Raw genomic sequence first — 22448 nt, forward strand, 5'->3', positions numbered from 1 at the left:
CAATACAATACCTCTTTATTTAAAATTGCAGAAATAATTCCTGATAACACACTACTATTTGAACACATTAGCTAGCTTAGTAACAGTTGTGTTAACGTTAGGTTTATTTGGGGTCGTTAAAGTTACTGAAGTCTACGATACAACTTGCTAGCCCTCTAGAGCTGGTACACAGCCACTTACATTGGTCATCTAGTTAACGTCTGTTTACTATTTGTGATATATAATCAAACAAGGAAAGTACCACAACATACCAACGGCACCGGTAAGCTAATGCAACGTTGTTTTGTTCCGGAAGGAAACATGCTCTATAGAGGAACAGTTCCGCTCAGTCACCTTTGATTATTACCACGATTCCGTCGACTATTGGAAAAAAAGTTTAGTTTTAATTTTAAAACACATTTACACAATGAAGGAATAATGAAGTTACATTTTATTGTAAGCTTACATGCCTGCTTTCTGTAAAGCTAATCATATACAAGTGGTTGTAACCTTGTGAATATACTGTACATCTTATAAAATATTTGTGCATAAATCAATTCAGGAAGAGACTGCCAAAAAGAGGCATGATTTGCATCAACATTTATAATAAATGGAAAATCTGCAAAATAACACCGTAATATATGAGTAGACAGGGCTCTGAAGAATTGTTCATTTGCTTTAGACTGAAATTCATTAAAAGACACATTTCAAAATGGTTGCAATGCCTCCGTCTTCTTTGCATCTGTAGTAAAAAGAAAACTCACAATGGCAAGGACACAGTGAAGTTGCTTCAATTTATAAAAACCGAAGAGTGCAATTCTACAACACACAAAACTGACTACAGAACAATAACACATTTGTATCATTACTAAAAGAAGGTCATTTAGAAGGGGTGGTCTGTGACTTGGGGTGCAATAATACACATCAAAATCATGACTGCTCCTTCACTTGATGAGAATCTGTATAAAAACACATTTAAAAAGGTCTAAAAGAAGCACAGTAATTGCTTCAGAAAAGTCACCATTACTGAAATAAAAACATACTGAAATTCACATCATTCTCACTTTCTAACCTCAGGAGAGAAAGAAAATATAATACACATACACTTCACTTGATCTTCAAAATAGTTCTCCCTGAGTCTTACAGTGGATGAAGAATTGATCAAAGAGAGCCATATAGTAAAAATAAAAAATAAAAATACATCCACATTTCACTCATCCCTTCCTTTCTGGAGGAAATCTCAGATCTAGCAAGACTGGTTGATACAACATTAAGATAAAGACACCAGGCTTTTACTATAATAACCCCATATAGATCGGTGATCAGCTTATACAAAGGGAGGGTGGGAGACAGCAGAGTCTGTTCTTTCCGGGGGGGGGGGGGGGGGGGGGGGGGGGGGGCTTCATGGTCGGCGGTCGTATTCGCTGACTTTCCTCTTGATATGGGACAGTTTGGACCTGAGATGTTTGCATCGCTTCTTCTTAATCTGGTAGTCTGAGGACTAGAGAGAGGAAAGAAAACCATTTCAAGTATTCATTGACAAAGGACCAATACTGTTAGTATTTCACTGTAAATGAGTGAATTGTTGGGATTATAGATGCCTTTACCTTTTTGAGATTCTTCATTCTGGTGTATTCATCCATGGCATCCTGATTAACAACAATATGGTCAGTGATATGAAACAACCATTCAGAGCTAAAGACACCCCCCCCCCCCCCCCTCCGTCCCTTGAAGAAGTGAGGACTGGCCATCCTCATTTGAAAGGTCTTTAAACTCAAACTGGCTCTAGAAGTACAAGAACACACACACACACACACACACACACACTCACCAGGAACTGTGGGCTGCCCTCTGGGTGTCGGTCCAGCTCTCTGTCCAGGTCGGCCAGGCTCTGCTGGATTTGATCAAGCTCAGTCTGCAGGCTCTTGTACTCTTGGTGATCCCTGTCAAACTCCCTCTTGTAGCTCAGACGCTCCTGCTCATCCACGATGGGAGGAAACTCACTGCCAGGGAGACATCACATCATGAAGTGACTTCAGAGCTTTAAGTTCAATTCACTGCATTAGAATAGCCGACCCCTACTTGAAACGTTTGATTGACTACAATAGAGGCTTTACAGTTTTGTCACAAATCTATCAACCACGTCTATCTCCGTCATGGAGGTCCATTGAATAATTGGCTGTGAGAAAATAATGGATAAATATCTAACAACCAGGCTAGAAAAAGACAGATACCTGGTTATCTGTCTGGTTGTAGGTCAATTCAGTAAGGTTCAAAGTAAAAGTGAACAGTCTGATAGATTTGTTTCCAAATGTAGGTTACTGTGATACAGTAAACTGACTTGTCTTTAGTCCTAGTCTCTACTCCAAAACACTCTGAGTTGTAGCTTGAGAAGAGTCAGCTCAGTTAACCTGAACAAACTGTTAGCTAGCTAGCTAGCCAGCAAAGACACTGATGTTAATGTTAACATGCTAACATTAGCTGCTACTAGATACGTTCGCTAGTGTGCTAATCAGATGTGTTAACAAGTCAGTGATAGTTAGCTAACCAGATACTATGGTTTGCTAGCTAACAAGTTGATATTATCTAAACACAATAAAGTTTCATTTTCTCTGTTTTGCATATTTATTTGATGCAAAGCATACAATATTAGAGTATAAGATATTAGGGAAAGCCATAACAGCATTTCCATTTTATCTGATAAAAAGTACAAAGAGAGATATGAGATTGGGGTGGTTGGTGGAACAGAGAGGATCCATCATCTTTGATCATCCATATGGCTATTCATCTTAACCAATAAAGCAGCTTATTATCTTTCTCACAACCGTTTGACCATCAGATTCCTTCACACATCTACTCACGTGTTGAAGTCTGCCTCCTCCAGTTCATCTCCAGACTCGATTCCAGTGTCATAGTCCTTCAGCTTGCTCTTCAGGCCTCCTAGAGAGCTGCTCATTTCAGAATCTCTGCAAATACCACAGGGGAAAATGGGTCTTTTGGCTGGATTGCAATTCTGAGATTCAGTATTTTGCTTGTCCAACTACTGTAGTTTCATCAAATATAGAGATAATAAATATAGAGAACAAGTTTAATATTTTATCTCATGCACCTGCACCAAGTCTAATTCTTCTATAAATTAAGTATTTAGCTATTCACCAGAATCAAACAGGAAAATGCACTCTGACTTTATCCACTGAGGAGAAAAAGTGTTTGGATATGCAAAACCATGCATTTTTTCATGTGCATATATTTATTTTTAATGAATATAATTGTATTGGGGGTTCATGATGAACAGTAACACATGCCAATGAGTTTTGTGACCAAGTAACCGTTCAGACCAATCACTGGGCAACATGCTTACCAAGTATTTTTTTTTTCCAATTCTGACAAACTTCAAATTGATTGGAATTTTCTAATGCATATAAAACCTATTGCCATACAGACTGTTCGAAAAGTCAGTGAGCTGATTCAACTTTGATAAAAAATGAAATAAAACTGTTAATGTTAACATAACAATTTAGCGTGTAAATTAGATGTGCTAACAAAACAGAGAGTTAGCTAACCAGACACTATTGCTAGCTAACAAGTTGATATGATCTAGGAAACATAATTTCCTCTCTCTTTTTTCCACAGTCCAAAGTTTTCTACTCTGTACTCATACAAATTATCCCTCTATTTTACCTAGTTTATTCACAGCTGTTCAAGTTAAGCCTGTCTAGCGCTATCTTTGGATCACTGTCAACAGGTAGGGTTGACAAAAAGCAAAACCCCTCAGGCTCATTTCAGATCGTTTTGGGCCAGATTAAAATTTACAGGCCCTGGTAAGGCCGTACTCTCTTATGGCTTACCCAGGCAGGTAAAGGGGCTTGCTGTAGTCCAGCCGGTCTAAATAGTCCCTGGACCCCCCCACTCGGTCATTGCCAGCGTTCACCAGGGCTTCAGGCTCACCAGACACATTCTTCACCTGAAACAAGAGATAAAGTTTAGGAGTCAGAGGTTGGGACCTGAAATAAAGCTGAGACCAGGATTTCAGCTGCTGAGACTCATAGGCTTCTTTTTGGCAGCTGCAAAATTGTTGTACATCCCCAATATAAAAGTCACCTGCATAGCACAAAAAATTTTGAATAACAAGGGTTTAAGTCCCTATCTGTTAAATGAATCTGTTACGTTTGATGATCTACCACTGTATTGTTGAGGACATTTTAGGCTCCACAGGGGAGTTGAGAGTAAATAGAAAAGTTGGTAAGTACATAAATTAAACTTAGCTCAGATTTCATGACAATTCCGGACACATTCACTGATCAGGAAATCACAGAACTATTTTTCTCTGCTGCAGCACAGAATAAAGTCAGAATTCTGAGAAAGTCAGAATTCTGACTTTAAACTTTGAATTCTGACAAATTTTTGTCCACCATTTTTCCTCATTCACTTTCCTATAGTAGTTTGCATGTGTGATGTTTTGTTGAGGTTCCCCTAAGGTATCTCTCATACTTGGCCTAGTTTATACTGCAATAACCTGTTATCTCCGTATGGTAAACAGTGTGGATGAGCGCTGCTGACCAGGACCGACCGGTTCCTCTACTTCTCCCTGCATGCCTAAATACCATCGATACCATCGCTGCCACAATCAGGAAGTCTGGGACAGATTCTCTTAGCCAGTCGCAACTGCTGTCAGTTATGAATGCATAGCTGGGAGAGTTCTTTCCATTTGAAAGAAAACAATGCTGACTTGAAACAAAAATGAAATGGAGTTTTCAGGTTAAGACTTTCATTTGGTCTTCATAAGACAAACCATGGTGATTCCATTACTGTAAATGCAAGAATGCGTGAATGTTTTTAGAGAACTATACTCCACTCATACTACTGAGGAATTAGAGGTTTTTAGTTTCTAAGTTGTAAGTTTTACTAGTTGTTGGATAACTCTCTCTCTCACTCTGTTATTTTAGAAGTCATTGTGACAGGGCAGGACATCATGCTACAAATGAGAGTGGCTAAACAGGCCACACCCAGAAACTGGAATTGAAACCATCCTTTCCTTGTTCCTCGTCTCACCTGACACACACACACACACACACACACACACACACACACACACACACACACACACACACACACACACACACACACACACACACACACGCACACACGCACACACTTCACTCACTTATCCTCCTCTATCTTGACTAATATGCCATGCTGTTTCTGCGTTTCCTTTAAGAATCTGAAATAAAGTACGATAACTCCAGGAACATCAGACGCTTATATGGTGGAATCCAGTTTCATTAGCAAGGAACAGCTAACACACATATCGATTTCGGGACCATAATTTACTGCATCAACAGTACAAGACTGTATTGCATCAAAACAAGATAGTCCTTGTACCCTCATGTGGTTATTTTGACCCTCATTTTCATTATTGTGTGCAAACAATTTAATAATTCATGTAAACAAATTAATACATTTTTTAAAGCATGTGCTCAATTTAGTTCCTTCAGAAAGTTTCAAACTGATTTCACCCACTTGCCATAAAGTTTACTTGATTTTACTTTAATGACCCTGATATGTTGTTGAATATACTGTAGATATATTTAGTTGAATCAGGCTTTTGCTTGGGAACCATGGTTACCTCAGAAAATGTAACGCACACATACATAACACTGTGAATGTAACATATCTCTTTACAACATGTCATTCACTGACAGATGCTACCATAAACACACATACACTCACCCATTCCCCAATGCTGTTGGGTAAACCATCATTGATGACCTTCACTTCCTCCCAGAGGATGCGATCTCGGCCCCAGCGCCTGATCTTGGATCGAGTCTTGACTGCGAACACCAGCAGGATGATGAGGGCTACAAACACCAGGAAGCCCAGGACAATGGCTATGGCCTGCAGGAGGCAGAAGAGTAAGATCAAGTCCAATCACATGTAGGGAAAAGTCGGGACAGTGAGATGTAGAACAGAGAGCCAACGCATGGTTCAAACATTGAATTAACTCATCAATAAGTTTGACAAGGTTTGACTCAACAGAACAAACCTTCAACAGCTGCAACCTCAAAACAGACCAAAGTCAAATTTCTAGTATTTATGGGAAAATACATTTCAACGAGCAAGACGATGACCCAGAAAGCATTTTGTCGTTGAACAGATTTCGATATGACGGCCTACATCAACATTGAAATCCCATGTAAAGCACCAAAATGTCCACAGTCGTCCATAACTGTTACCTGCATCGTTTTGTGAAATCAGAACCTAAATATCTTTCTGATATCAGTTCAATACAGTTAGCAAAGATGTTTTAATATGAATTTTAACAGTGCTATAGTCATATTGGGAACATTTTGTGCTTGTTTGGTTTGTCTGTGAACCTGCACGTCATGTAAACCTAAGGCCCTGGACTTGGCCACGTCCTGCATGTCACCGTCCATCAAATGTCTGCTGGGTATGATAAATAATTATGCTACCAGTAATCAATTCACTGGACTGTCTCTTTCCAAATCATTTTGAGTGATATTTTTCATATTCATTCATAGCCATCGGTAGAGAAAGTATAATTTTAGCCACAGTATGGCTATGATTGTACAGTTTCAGAACATTTGAGATGTACACAGGATTCCTGTTGAGGAAGTGGGTATGAAAGGCCAGAATGGATATATATAGATCCCCTCTCAGCCTGTGCTAGTACACACCTCTTGGGGCTCCACCACACAGTAGTGGTAGAGGTACTGGTTGATGAAGATGCCCTGGGCCTGGTTCTGGTTCTGGTACTGGGCACACAGCTGGCGGATCTGGCTGTAGTAGACAGACCCTGTGGACTGGGCTGTTGGGTTCACCGCCACCAGGTACACAATGGTTGCAATGATCATCAGAAATGCTAAGATGGCACAAATGATGATAGCCGCCAGGTAGAACCGTGGGGAGCGGGCAGCGTTTTGCCGGGACACAACCAAAACAAATATGATAAGCACTGCGATGAAGGTAATGCCTGCGATGGCGATAATGAAGCCTTTGCCAGCTTTGGGATCCATCTGGGATCCTCCATAGCCACCATAGGTGCCACCGCCGCCGATGGCGCTTGAGCCGCCAAAAGAGCCGCCGCCGTACGAGCCACCGCCGTACGAGCCGCCGCCATAAGAGCCGCCGCCATAAGAGCCGCCGCCATAAGAGCCACCGTAACCTGGTAGACCGATGCCACCGCCCAGCATGTTCATATCGTAGTCCCAGGCCAGCGTGGAGGCGACGCAGGCAAACACCGCCACGCACATGATGATGATGATGATACACATGATCTTCATCACACCCGGAGGGGAGGTCCAGCGGTAGAAGTGAAGCAGCTCCTCCCCGGGGTAGTAGGACAAGGCCGGGTGTGAGAAGCGCTCGCTGTGCTTATGTCTGCTGCCATGGCTGGAAGAGAAGAAGACATTACAGCTGGAGTGAATGTATGTTGTAGTAGAACAGACAAGGTGGATTGACCTCTGACCTCGTGCCTGATGCTGCGTTCCAGAGAAGACAGGAAGTGGGAAGTTGTGACTCCCTTCTAAGAAAAACGCAATAGAACGGCCCTTCAAGTCGTAAACTCAGACAGGATTTCTCAACCCCGAACCCCCGAAAGCCATGTCAATATTAAACACTGACACTACAATTCAATTTTCAGCATCACATGACCTTAAATCTATCAAAACAAATGTGTGGTAAATGGTTAAACATATAAATTCAAAATGTAAATATGTTGAACTTATAGTTGCTAACATTCCATGCTAGCTAGCTAGCTAGCGTTGCCAAATATCTTTGGCATAACATTAGCAGTTGCACGGGGGACAGTATTTTATGTTGAGAAAATTAAATGTAGTGGCCGTCCATGTTTCTTCCCTGGACCAGGTTTAACTACAACCTACCAGCTGGGAATTTCTCACTTCCAACATTGAATGGAACACAGCATGACCCACACAACTTGATCCAGCCTTGTGGGCTTCAGGATCCAGTGCTACAAGAATTCTTTGTAAACAAGATAAACCAGTTTGAGTCTGACAGTCTGGCTTTTCTCACCTCCATAGGATCATAACATCGTCACCATCTCCTCTCACACCAAGGAATTATAGACACAAAAAAGGGACATAATTACCTGTAACTGTATGCGTGTTTAATATATTGAAGAGTATGGCATGTATTTTACAACATATTAATTTTTCACTAATGTATGATATATGGATATCATGTACTAACAGTACTAAATTGACATGCCTCCTATGAAGGGCAGGCTGAGCATGTTTGGTCTCTGGATTTGAATATTCCTCAGAAATGTTAAAACTGTTATTATGGGGTGTGAAGAATATACTCCATATTGTAATGAAAAATGTTTTTCTAAGAAAGGTCTTTTTTCTGTTTTCCTGCCAGAAAATTTGTTTTGTAAAATAATAACTTTATTTTTATAGCACCATTCATACATAGAATGCAACTCAAAGTGCTTTACATAAAATAAACGGATTAAAACAATTACAAGCAAAAGCAAAATTTAAAAAAAAAATCAAATTATCATACTCCAGTATAGGAATGAACCTCTATACCCATGATTTATGAAATAACCCCCTAATTAGCAACCACGCACACCCCTCATTATCAGCGAGAATCTCCCAAAAAAAAGCAATATTGTACTTAAGAGGAACATTTTCTTTTTGATACACATACACATTTCCAAGACACTGACATGTACAGTAGATACAAATAACATTATTTAATCCTGCTTCTATGATCCTACTTTTAAAAGGAGAAAAAGTGTGCCTGTTTACTGAAGAAACCTGAATGCTGGTGATGACAGCAGATCCCTAGGGCAGAGTCCTGAACCATTAGAGGTGTGTACACTGAAAAGTGACAATATTCTACCAATGTCGAATAGAGCTTTAAAGGCTGGATCAAAAAAAACACATAGCAGAAGACAAGGTGGAAAAAGTGTGTCTGGAGGTGTAGTGTCAGGGCTGACTACATGCTGTGTGGTGGCTAAGAAATGTTGAAGGATGACATTGCAGTATTAGGAGATGGATGATAGTTCAGCAGGTCAACTTACTGTCTGTTGCTGCCTGGCTGGTAGGGAGGGGGGCTGTGTTTGTTGGATGGCATACTGGCATCCAACTGGAGGTCACCACGATTCAGCTCACCCTGCCACAAAATACACAGATAACATAACATTAAAGGTGCTCTGTGCATCATTTTCAACCGTCAATATATCATTGTCAACTGGTGAAGACGATTGGTAGCCTCTATCACACACCAGTGGTATTGTTAGTGCTGGAGTTTCTCCAAATTAACACCTCATTTGCCATAAACCCTGTTGCTTCCTGTTCCTCCTCCCCCTCCCTGAAGATGATAAACATGTTGCAAGTGATTTTCCCATCAGTCTTTCACTCCTTCCACTATTTGCCATTGCCAGAACCTCTGAAAGCTTTAGTTCTGTTTGCTCTGAAAGAACACCCTTCCTGTTTTGTGCCGTAAAGCAATCCACCAGATTTCCCTCCAAATCTGACCCAGTGGCCACTGTTACCAACATGGTGAATTTGTAGAAACATTTCAGACCGCGCACAGGCAACTTTATTTGCAAAAGCAACTAGAAACAAGTCTAATCAAGTCAAAAATGTTAATGTTGCTGACTCCCAAAGCACTGACTTATTGAGCAGCCAATAGCTATTTTCGTTGGAAGAGTGGGCACCAGCAAAGGCTGCCAATCTGATGGTATAGGCTTATTTGAGAGTCTCATTTGTTTACAGTTATTATAATAAAGTCTCAAAGTTAATGTGGTAGTGATTTACTGATCTTAAAAACGATACGTGTAGCACATTTACATATGGGAAGTGAAAAGTATCCAATGTGCATTTCATAAAAAGCATGATGGATAACTTTCTCCCTTTGAAACATTCTTCAAATATTGATCCTTTTCACTGAGCTGCTGTTCAGCAGCTATTCAACCACAACTGATACAGAACAGGCAACTCAAATACTGGTGGGACCAATGCTTTTGTTTGTGGGAAAACAAAGCAGCAGTAAGTGGGTGGAGAGTATGCTGGCTGTCTAGTTAAACAATGAGCGGCTGATAAGACAAACAGAGCTACTGGGTTAGCTAGTTTCATACTGGCCTGCCTGTCAGTCAGAGTGAAACTGCATGCTGCCTGCTGTATTTTTACACGAAAACATCCTACTGTAGGTCTGCTGTCACATTTAACTTTACACTAACTTACCTTGCAAATCATTTAATCATTTAAAGTCACTGAGCAATGAGATTCGACACAACATGAAAATACAGTGATGTCAGTTAAATAGAAGTGATTAAGATGTGAAAACGAGCCTTCTACCAAAACAGAATATTATCAATAGCTTTAGGTTAGCCATATGAAAGCCATTTGGTTGTGCTCCATATTGTGAGGAGGATCAACGTAAACAATAAAACATAGGCTACATTTAAGAAGCACACGTTACCAGTTAACAAACACAACAATAAATACGGATACTTCTACGCAGAATAAAAAAAAAAGTAAAAATTGGGAATATTTTCGACAAATTCTGTTGTTGAGACACCAATTCTTGACATGGCTAATTAAAAAAAATATTAACCTGTTAAAACTCAGAACAGTAAAGGGTTGTGGGCAAGAGTAAGTTAAATTTTATCTGCGGATAAATTCAGCTCTATACATTCGGATAATTGTTTTTTATGAACTCACCTGTTCGAACTACCGTCTGATGCCGATGAAGACTGAAGCGATACTGATGTGATGAACACACCTAGGCGCGTTCCCGCCCCCCTGGGCAAGTGGGCGTGCTCAGTCGGAGGGAGCAGGGACGCGCATAGGTGTGTTGATAAACTATGTTTACCCCCCCCCCCCCACCCCCGGTCCTACAGGACAAACCAGCCTGTCCTCCCTCCTCCTCCTATTCTTCTCCTATAGCCTGACAACAGTAAAGGTTTCACAGACTACAAGGAAAAACTGTAAACACATTCCCACCGGTCTTGGAATATCATGGAATATCATGGGATTTCGTATTCCAGCCAGGGAAAAGTCCTAATGCCAATGCATTTCAGATATGTTAGTTTTATTAGTGTTTAAATGACAAATTCCCATCAAAATAAAGTAGTTTTAACATTATCTGGTTACATTGATCCAATAATAGTCAAACCCTTCCAACAATTTAAGTTCGTTTTATCTGTTTCAGTGTAGTTGATATGAAACCATACAAACTGGTATTGGGTGTTTTTTTTGTTTGTTGTTGCTTCGGGGGGGGGGGGGGGGGGGGGGGGGGGGGGTTAAACTGTTTATTTGGATCAACTGTATTTTCTTAAAACATAAGAGGATGATTGTTTTTTTTTTTTTTTATTTAAAATTCACACCAGTAAGTAAAAGTATTGAAGTACTTGCAACTAAATGCACTTAACTTTATTGTGACATAGAGTGGTACTGCATTAATACAGTCCAGTTCATTTAAAAGACCATCAGAGCCTTTCCATTGTTTCAGTATCTGACCAAAAGTCTGACAGGCTAATGTGCTGATATAAGCTTTGTTTCCCTGACATCCTTCCAGGTCATATGATTCTGGGTAAATTGACAGCATAACGCCTCTCGAGTTGCAAAACCTGACACCGGGTGGAAAAGAACTGAGTTTAAAAAAATACACTCGACAAAACCGGTCCTCCAGGCTGACTGGCCAGGACTACAATAGCAGCCATTTTATGAGGGTGACAGGTAGTTTACGTTGAAATGGAGCCAAAAATGGAGCTCTGCCTCCATATCCATTTACAATAATTCCTTTTAGAACCATTTGAAGGAAATTCTTTTATTATTTATACCTACAGAAATGATGTAAAGGATGGTAAAGCCACCTAGCACAGTTTACTCACCTTTTTAAGTGGATATAAACCTCAATCATAAATTTGTAGTATGCGCAGGGTTTGACCCATGTGGATTTTTGAAGGCCGATACCAATATTTTTGTATTGAAGCTGCCAATAGACAATATTTTGTACCAATATTCAATGTCTTTGAATATGACAATTTTTACACCCAAAAATAACACGTATTCAGTGTTTCTCTGAGATTTTTGTATTCTTGTCAGGATGGAAAAGCCTCTGAAACAGCATTTAGACCATCATGGACACTAAAACTCTCCATTGAAACCCAGACTAATTATTTTAGGGTTAGCAGCTCTTTAAAGCCACACCTATTCAATGGTAGGGAATCTCCAAGATACATTACTGCCTTTAAATGAAGAATTAATTAACAAAAAAAACCCCAACATATTTGAACAATTAAATGAATAAATACAATGTGCAAAATCAAACTTCATGTCAGGTTTTCCAGACTGTTTTTCTGTAGCTGTGGTCAGGGAGGAACCTCCATCATATCAGAGGTGGACCACAATGACTGGCTGATATCTGATTTAATAAAAGCCAATATTAGTAATCCTAGATATTGGTCTAACCTTATCTCCTCAGTGAGTAGTAAAATATCGATGCAAGTTGCATGTGGTTTACAAAAAAAACAAAACATCACTTATGAAAACAGAATTTCTTTTGTTTTTGCTGTTTTTTGTCACTGACTAAAGTTCATAGGTTACCCTGTTTTATTTAGGCTACCACTACATCACTGACCTGCTGGTATTTGACTAACTCAGGCTGACAAATGATGAACTGAAACAGTGAGTGGTGGCTGGACTAAAAATCACTCCAACAGCACAGTAGAAACCAGGAGAGATGAAGAAGTAAAGGCAAAACAGAAGTATCTAAAAAAGCACTTCATTGTCGTACAGCAGCAGGAAATTCAACAATGAAATGATACACAATGATTAAAAAAATATTAACATGATAATGTACAAATAAGACCTTAAAAGCGAATGACCAATAATGAAAAAAACATTAACACCCATCTGTGATATTAACATTTTGATTTCAATAACAGGGTGAGAAATAATCCATCTATTCTGCTGTAGAGGCCTTTCAGCAAAGCTTCACATTACAAACCCACAGTCTAAAAGGAGACTAATGGACAGAAGAAATTCAATTAAACAAAAAATTAAATTCTAAATATTATCACCTCTGTCAATAGTGTATGCTGGGCGTTATGGCAAGTAGCTGAACAATACAAAAATTCCATACATGGCACATACATGGAAGCAAATCCTAACTGACCCAAAAAACAAACGCTGTTAGACCAACCTAGAACTCTAGAGTGATATATGACTAAGACTCCAACCTGATAATCATCACATGACATGGTAACGGGAAGCTAGGGCTCAAAGCCTGTTAATTTTGCAAATTACACAATCTATCCCTACCTACACTGAGTTAGCTTTCTTCAGCTAAATCCAGCTAGAAGTCAACTTCCTCAGGTTGATTAATCTATTCTGTGTAAGTCAGAGAGCATCTAGTCAGCCGGCAGTGAGACCTCATTTACACCTGGTGGTAAAATGGGATCTGCGTCTGCATTTACTATCCGGATAATGAACAATCTGATTGTGCCCTACATTACACCTGGTTGTCTGCATTCTGTCCACATCGTTGGATCACATTTTGGGCCAACTTTACTTTTCCTTTGTCTTCTTCATTCTCTCGAGGAGGTGATGACATTTCTACCTGCACTGATGACATTTCTACCTGCGGTGATGACGTTTCTACCCATGGTGATGACACTTCTACACGTGGTGATGACGTTTCTACCAGTGGTGATGATGTTTCTACCGGTGGTGATGATGTTTCTACCTGTGGTGATGATGTTTCTACCTGTGCTGATGATGTTTCTACCTGCGGTGATGATGTTTCAATGTTTCAGCCCACGGCAATGACATTTCTACACGTAGTGATGATGTTTCTACCTATGGTGATGACGTTTCTACCCGTGGTGATGACGTTTCTCTCTAGGGTGATGACGTTTCTACCTGTGATGACAACGTTTCTACCAGTTATGATGACGTTTCTACCTGTGATGACATTTCTACCTGTGATGATGACATTGCTACCTGCGGTGATGACGTTTCTACCCGTGGTGATGACACTTCTACACGTGGCGATGACGTTTCTATCCGTGGTGATGATGTTTGTAACTATGGTGATGATTCTTTCTACACGTGGTGATGACGTTTCTAACTATGGTGATGATGTTTCTACCCGTGGTGATGACGTTTCTCTCTGGGGTGATGACATTTCTACCTGTGATGATGACATTGCTACCTGCGGTGATGACGTTTCTACCCGTGGTAATGACATTTCTGCCCATGTTTCTACTAGTGATGATGACGTTTCTATCCGCACTGATGACATTTCTACCAGTTATGATGACGTTTCTATCCGCACTGACGATGACATTTCTACGCACACTGATGATGTTTTCACCCTGTGGGCGGACACTTTCTCACACACGCAAACACACTATACAGATTGCATTTCTGCCTGGCTGACTATGGCAGATCCCATCACATTCCCATCGCATTGTGTGCTGTGTGTATTAACCTTGCATTTGCATGTGTTTTTCCTTATCCAGACAGAGATCAGATTTTAATTCCAGGTGTAAATAGGGTCAGAGTGTGTTGATGCCAGTGTTCAGTTGCTGAAGCCATCGTTCCAGTCCATGACCTTGTTGTACTCCTGAATCTTCTCCTTGATGTGGGAGAGTTTGTTCTTTAGGTACTCACACCTCTCCCTCTTTTCCAAAAACGTTGGGTCCTGACAAGAAAAAAATAATACATGAGCTGTTGACTATCTTTTGGTTACACACCAGGAAGGAAGAATATTTTAAGGTCATGGAAGCGCTGTGACTTATTTATGGGAAGTCATAGAAAAGTCACAGTATTTTACATCCGAGCCATGGTGGGAACCCTGTTTATTGCGTAAGATACAGTATAAGTCCCAGACTTATATCTATATAAGTCTGAACAATTCACTTCAGAGTATTACTCAGGTAAAGTTAAAGTCCTACATTGAAAAACTCTACTGAAGTAAAAATATTGAAGTATTTTCCCCTAAATGTACTTAATTATTAAGTAAAAGTACATATTGTTGTAAGGTTCTTGTGTTTGAGTGCTTGGCAGCATTCAATCATCTTCCTTTTATGCCTGCTTTGTTCGCTAGCTCACACTTTACATGATCTTTTATTTTGACATTTGGTTTAGTCAAAGTTTAAAAATCCCCTAAAATGAAAATAATCAAAAGCAAAAGAACCTGAAAAATCTACCTGAAATGTACCTGAATACAGTACTTGAGTAAATGTACTCTGTTACTTTCTACTTCCTGTTTTTCAGAACACACAAGAGAAATAAATAACGTCATTTCCCAGAGTTAGTAGTTTCGGCAGGCTGATGATGTATTTTCATTCTCCCAGTGTGACTCACTGGCTAAGTTTACACGCACAGAGCATTCCTGTCATAACCCAATTAGTCAACTAACCAGATTTTGAATCGACGCATGTAAACATTGTAACTGGGTTAGAATAACCTATACTGTAACATATAACTATAACTATATTCTCCCTTTGTGTCGTAAAGCAATCCGGCAGATTTCCCTACAAATCCGACCTGATGGCACACAATGTAAAATGCAGTGTAAAGGCCAGTAGATGCTGCCAATCTTCTCAGTGATGCTCTCGTTTGTTTATAGTAATTATGTAGAAATTATTTATTGATGTTAAAATAATACATGTAGCACCTTGAAGATATATTAAACAGATTACTGTGACCTGGAAACATCTTACTGCTTTCACTTTTGGTTTTCACCGTCTCTCAAAGTCATACTCGCATAGCATTATGGGTACATTTTGATGTCAATAAAAAACATGGTGGCAGGCAGAACTTATGATTACCATTTCTTTCCCCTGTATTAGAAGTAAGCTACTATTGCTCTGTCAAAGAGAGAGGGGGAACATTCTGTTAACTGGTTTATTCATGGCGACAGGGAGACTCAATCACAGGGTGTCAAAGGTTCATGGAAACAGTTTAAAAACCTTATCCAGTGTTGGGACAATAGCTGGGTTACTCTGACATGGAAATGTAGCCGATGACAGTGTAAGGAAGAGAATACCGAGAGCTCTACTTCCTATGGAGGGACTGGTGATGAAGGGCGTGAAAAACTAGATCATAAACCAGACTTTATGATGGATACTTACAGCTTTCTTCCTCTGATACTCCTGCAAAATGGTATTGATCCGTTCCTTCTCCTGGAAGAAAATATGTGTGTTATCGGACACAGTTACATGTACACACGTGTGTCTCTGTGTGTGTGTGTGTGTGTGTGTGTGTTAGAGGGGGGTGTGGGGAGGAGGGGCTGTACCATTTGGCTGGAGGGGCGGGGGGGCAGATTGCGCATCATCTCGTCCATCTCCTCAAACCTCTTGGCCATGATCTGGACTTCAGCATGCAGCTCCTTATACTCAGCATACTGGTCGTTGAACACAGCCTTGTACTGGTCCCTCTCCTCCTCTGAGCGGATGGTAGGGTACTTTCTATGGTGATAGGAAGAAAGACAACACATTTTGTTCGTCTGCTTTAGCCACATTGGCTACATTCACACTGCAGGTGAAAGTGACCCAATCTGTTGTTTTTCCACACAGATCTGATGTTTTCTAATAATTTTCTAACAGTAGTTTCTATTTAAACGCAATTTAAACCAAAAAAAGAGTTTTATGCTGAAAATCGTGAAATCATACAGATTAGAGATTAAATATGAAATTAATTAAATATGAAAAACTTAATACTGACGCCACATAGTCGGCTATAATGACAGGTTTGGGGATGTGTCCTGCTGGTATGTGACCCCTGAGGATCTCTGGCTCCATCGTCATCAGGGGAGCGGCTGAGTTGGCCTGGCTGTCCATAATGTCTGGCTGGATGGTTGGAAGAGGCGTCTGCTCTGAGGTCCTGGAGCCTGGACCCAGCTGCAAGGACAGAGTTGTGTTTTAATTTCGTGAAGACTGTTTTCAATGCAGTATCCACTAGAAAATCAGACCAATCCATGATACTTACTTCGGACAGAGGCAGTGACGATCCAATGGTTTTCATCTGAGATTACCATCATGAGAAGAAAAGGTAAGAAATTATTAGATGATATCATTATGTTGTCCAGTCACAATGAATTGGCCTGTTTTAACGTACCATTGGCCAACCAACACACTCCCTGATGTGTAAATATCATATCAAAGAGTGTGCCGGATCTAGCCAAGGGTGTATGGAATTACATTAAGTACATTAAGTCAGTGGTTCTCAACAATGTGTCATCAAACACATGGCGAGAACCAATAAACCAAACACTACAGCCGCTGATTTCACTGGTTAAAATACCTTCAACCAGAGAGGAGGAACTAATGAAATCAGCTGCTGTAGTGTTTGGTTGGAATGAAAACCTGCGGATTACTGGGCCTCCATTGTTCCCTCTGAGGCAGTGGTGTCCAGCCCTGTGCCATGGAAGAGTCTGCAGGTTTTCATTCCAACCAAGCACTACAGCAGCTCAATTCACTGATTAGTTCCTTCTCTGTTGAAGGTGTTAATCAGTGAAATAAGCACTGGCTTAGAGGGAACTATGTGTGTGTGTGAAAGACCTCGTGTGCCAGGCCCTCCTTCCTGAGCCTCGCTGCTTCGTGCCTCCACAGCTTCAGACACACTCCCGCGCCAATCAAGTAGAGTACCATGGTGACGAAGAGGAAGATGATGGCTGCCGTCTGGCCGGCCTCGGTGCGACAGAATGCCCCGTTGATGCCGTTATTGAAGACAGGGTAGCTGCACAGCCCCCCGCGGGTGGTGTCTCTCACGTACATTATCCCCGCCGCTAGATACAGCACCGCCAAGGCGAGGTTAATCGCACACTCTGTCAGGGGCCACCAGGACGAGTCTAGCAGGATGGCGCGGTAGTATATGGTCATTCCAAGAACTAAAATAATTACAGTGACTATCCACGCAAGACCGGCCACAACTAGGACAAAAGGTGTCTTGGGGCCCGTGTAGTAAGCCCCCCCTTGTCCATACGTAGCCGCCCCGCCGCCTAACCCGCCGTAAAGCTGCGGCTGGGAGTAGCCAAACATGTTGAACCATTCGTTGTCCTTGTGCACATAGGCGCAGACGCAGGCGAACACTGCGGCTCCAAGCAGCAGCTCCACGCAGCCCAGGATCCTCAGCAGGCCGGCCCAGGACTTCATGTAGGCGTAGCGCTGGTGGTACTCCTCCACCCGCTCCTGGTAGGTCTGGGCCGAGAGGTTGGTGGGCACCGCAGATGCCGAGTCCAGGGCTTCAGCGCCCAGCAGCAGCCCGTCACGCTCCTTCTGAGAGTTGTAGCTGCCGCCGGAGCCGCCGTAGGGGTCCAGGTAGGAGCCGGGGAGCGAGGGGGACGGCGGGGCGGAGTGCGGAGGCGAACAGGGGACTCCTCCCGTGGTGTGGTTGTTGGCGTCCTTCCAGGATGAAGGGGCGGGGGAGTCGGGGGGAGGCGGAGGAGGGGGGAAGGACCAGCCCTTGCTGCCGCGGTTACCGCTGTTGCCGCGGAAGAAGTTCTTGACGGAGTCGGGGATGAAGCGGTGGACCGGCTTGATGTCCATGGCGTCACGGTCGGTGTCTAGCTGCTTGTCAGCACTGGGGGGGTAGAAGTCGGGTCCCACGGCGGGCTGTTCAGGTAGAGGAGGAGGGGGCAGGGGGTCTGAGCTGACGGCCAGCTCTGGTCCATGTAGGGCCCCCAGGGGCTGAGGGGGAACCTGGTCCCGCCATAAAGAGCCCACAGGGACCTGGTCGTAGATGGGGAACTCCCGCACCCGGTCGAACCGGGTGACAGAACCACCTCCTCCTGCAGACATCGGGGACTGATCTCTGTCAACACTGTAGAGAGAAAGACAGAGGCTTCAATCACAGTCCACTGTTTTGGAATGAGATGGGCTTATAATGAGGCATGGTCAGATAACAACAAGTCTGACAACTACATGTATGATTTTACTGGTCTTAAAGGTGCTGCGTGTAGCATCAACATACTTGTGATACCTTGGTGTAATTACCATGAACAAATGAGACCATGGTGGAGATGATTGGTCGCCTCCATCTCACACCAGTGGTATTGTTAGTTTTAATTAGTTTCTCTAAATTAAGACCACATTTCTCATAAACCCTGTTGCATCCTGTCCCCCCTCCCCCTCCTTGAAGGGGATAAACATGTTGGAATTGATTTTTCCATCGGCCTTTCACTCCTTCCACCATCTGCTTGTGTCAGGAGAGTAGGCGTGAATAGAGAGTTAGGCATGTGGAGAGTGACCAGTGATGTTAACACTGGTGGCAAGACCAACTACCATTTAGACAATCCGTTAGTTATCAAGTCCCATAATCTGACCGTTAAGAATGTGAAAAAAGTTTTGATGTCTCTGTAAAGTTTTGTGTAATTTTACATGGCTAGCCACAATCGCTAGCTAACTTATTGATAGCTACCTAACGTTTGGTAAGGCTATCTATTAACTTTGGTTACATCCACAGTTGTATGGCAACATGTTGTTTGCTAACAGTAGTTATATTCAGTAATTCATCTTCATTTTTAACAGCGGTGCGAAAAGACAGTGAAAAGTAGTGGTAGGCTATTCCTCATCTTCAGTTTAGCATCTGTCCTGCAGGTTTTAGTAAATAAAACTTGTTTCAGAGCTACGAGTGTGTGGCTTTGTTTTTATTTTGAGAATGTCAAGTATTATTTCAGAATAAGGATGGCTTGCTCTAGACAAACAGTGAAAATTGAGTTGAACCCCACAGAATTTTTGTAAGAAGATGAAGATTTGCTTTCATTTTGTCAGTCTGCTAAGATAACAGATAAAACAGCAGAACATTTTGCAAAGCCATGGGACTATAAAGATGCTTTTCCAAACCCCATGGATATTGTGATCTTAGGGCTTTACAAAATGTTCCGCTGGTTTATCTTTTCCATAGCTAATGTGCTTTACTGTTGTAAAACGTCTGACCCACTAAACAAGCTTTAGCTCTGTTTGTTCTGGAAGAACAGCGCCCGCTTCCTGTTTTGTGCCGTAAAGCAATACAGCAGATTTCCCTCCAAATCCGATACCATGACACACAATGTAAAATGCAGTGTAGAGGCTGGTAGAAGCTAACAATCTTCTCGGCAATGGTCTTGTCTGTTTACGGTAATTATACTAATGTCTCAAAATGAATGTGCTGATTTATGTTAAAATGCTACACTTGGTACACTTAATAAAATGTATAAATGGCATTTCCCTTCAAGTAAGGGTTATTACAATCAACCAAATGAACGATTCAGTTTCATCTGATTAGAGGCTTAAACAGCTAACTCTAAATGCAGTGCCATTGTTAGTTCAGACAGTATCTGCATACAAATTGTCTGTAAGAAGGAGCTACCCTGGATTCCTGGCTGTTCACCATAGAGATGCAGTACAAATGGCAGATTCCCTCCAGCCCAACCAGCAACAAAAACAGCCTGACTGCAGATACACTCTAGGTCAACGTTTTGGTGTACACATGTACTGACTTTGCGACAAGGTGCAGCGTCAACATGTTAAATGAATTTCTGTAGGTACAGATTTCATGAAGAAATAGCTGGTAAGAAATCAATACGCTCCTTCAAAGATGAATATAACACCATAACAGCCAAGGAAACTTGCCAGCATGCTTTAAAACTGTAACCAACAAAATCCCTCTGTCACTCAGCAGGCGTCCATGGCCTTGCTGTAGCGTTGAATCAGTGTTTAGATGGCTGGACTCACTCAGCCAGCTGGAATGTAGACAGACTGACTCTCAGCCACAGTGACACACATTTAGAAATGCCCTATTGTTTTTTTTAGTTTGCACACACTAAAGAGTAATTATTCTCTGACAAACCATGGGTCTGCTGTTGAAGGTCTATGTCTGTGGTTGTCAAAGTGGGTTCCTTGATGTGATCTCCCCAGAAAATGGAAGAATAATTGTAACAAAGCAGCATTAATGAGAGTATGGGGATCTAAAAATGTTGTCATGGAAATTGGCTGTCTGAACACATGTATTGGTTCTCTTGTTTCGGGTCCTTTGGCATGAAGAAGGTTGAAATCCCCTGTTGGAACTTCTTCGCTCTAGTATTGTGGGAGTCTGTGATGATATATTTAATGTAAATTGACTCCTAATGTTCCAGTAAAGTTGAACTAGTTCTCAAAGTAGGGATTGGGGACTCTAAGTGATCCTTGAGGAGGTTCCAGGAGGTCCCCAGCAAAATGAGGAATTGTTTAATTCCACTATAATTCTCTAGAAATTATCACAATTAGAGAATGTATAAAAATGACTATAATCCCAGGTTTCTCTCTCACCACTATTATCTCCTCTTGTACAATGCAGACAGTTCTAGAGTTCAATAATCTTCCCACATTGGTGTAATAATCTGATCAAATGGGGGTCTGTGGTCTAATGTGTGTCTTTTCGACATGAAACGACATGACGTCTAAGAAGCCCAGCTATAATGCTTTAGTGCTAACAACTAGCTTTTTTTCTGCAATGCATTTCTTATGCAAACAAATCCTTAGAAAATACAGATATGAAGAAAATCAGTAAACATTATACAACCCCCATAATACTTTACTTAGGCCATTTTAAAGAATTCGGCTATCCATGTAGCTCCAATGGATGTTTGCAACTTTAATGCCAACACTTAAGCATTTGGGGAAGCTCTAAAATGCCTCATGAAATCTAGGCTATAGCATGTATTGATGCCCTGCAGTAAAGGATTAGTATAGCTGGTCAAAGTCCCATATGGATAACGTTATGTCCAATAAACCCATACATAGAGATGCATGCATACACCTGTCTGACCAGTAGGAAACATGTTTCACTCCATGTAGTTTGTCTCACAGTAGTGCACCGATCCCATACACATCTAGCCTACAGTAGGCTAAATTGAATTGATGTAAATTCCCTTCCCGAGTTAGCCTTCAGGAATCAAAAACAGGGACAAAAGCAGTTGAGTTTACACTTGTTACCCTCAAAATGTGAAAGAAAATAAAATCGCGACCTATCTAGCTGTTGTTTTGCACGTGAAAATAACTATATTTCTGCCAAAATAAGATAAAATGAGAGCATATCAGATAATTGGAGGCTTACCTGCTGTTGATTCTCCGGCTGGTTTACGGAGTGAAACAGGTAGCAACATCCCGTCATCCCCTCCCTTTGTTCTGATACACACTCCGACTGATCTCAGGTCAGTTTAACATTTGAACTCCTAGTTAACTGCGGTTAGATATGGGGGAAACAGGCTGATCCCAGATCCCCACTCAGGTGAAACTCACCTGGCCAGTCCGACCAGCCTCGTGCTGCCTTCAGGGTCTCCTCTCGCATCCGACGTCGCAGGCTCCGTCAGTAGGACGTGTCGTGCGTTCCACTGCTGTGTTGGTCGGCAATAGCGACAAAATGGACTCTAATGACAGTCTTTTCTTGGAGGATCTTTGTTTGATTTTAGTAATGTAATTGATGTTTTAATTAATTTATCAGGCCAAC

The 22448-nt window shown here is 41.5% G+C and overlaps 1 protein-coding gene across 1 annotated transcript; it reads right to left on the reverse strand.

Moving 5' to 3' along the window:
- Nucleotides 1–1364: 1364 nt before the first annotated feature.
- On the reverse strand, nt 1365–22135 carry marveld2b (MARVEL domain containing 2b). Its single transcript, XM_078284979.1, has 14 exons — nt 22056–22135; nt 17543–18803; nt 16971–17006; nt 16707–16882; nt 16279–16450; nt 16115–16165; nt 14590–14679; nt 6675–7460; nt 5710–5874; nt 3828–3943; nt 2841–2945; nt 1811–1982; nt 1587–1628; nt 1365–1480 (listed from the first exon to the last, which is right to left on the reverse strand). The coding sequence occupies exons 2-14, from the start codon at nt 18779–18781 to the stop codon at nt 1382–1384; spliced, it is 3249 nt and encodes a 1082-aa protein (XP_078141105.1). The 5' UTR covers nt 18782–18803; nt 22056–22135; the 3' UTR covers nt 1365–1381.
- Between the last annotated feature and the right edge of the window lie 313 nt (nt 22136–22448).

The sequence above is a fragment of the Centroberyx gerrardi genome, chromosome 8 (assembly GCF_048128805.1).
Source record: "Centroberyx gerrardi isolate f3 chromosome 8, fCenGer3.hap1.cur.20231027, whole genome shotgun sequence".
Lineage (NCBI taxonomy): Eukaryota > Metazoa > Chordata > Actinopteri > Beryciformes > Berycidae > Centroberyx > Centroberyx gerrardi.

Bases quoted from the DNA above. Each gene is read 5' to 3' on its own strand.
- marveld2b (XM_078284979.1), bottom strand. From the start codon at position 18,781: ATGTCTGCAGGAGGAGGTGGTTCTGTCACCCGGTTCGACCGGGTGCGG. The intron at 17,007-17,542 runs GTCTTTCACACA...TGGTAATCTCAG, and splicing joins AGGAGGGCCTGGCACACGAG to ATGAAAACCATTGGATCGTC. The intron at 16,451-16,706 runs GTCAGTATTAAG...CTATCACCATAG, and splicing joins ATTATAGCCGACTATGTGGC to AAAGTACCCTACCATCCGCT.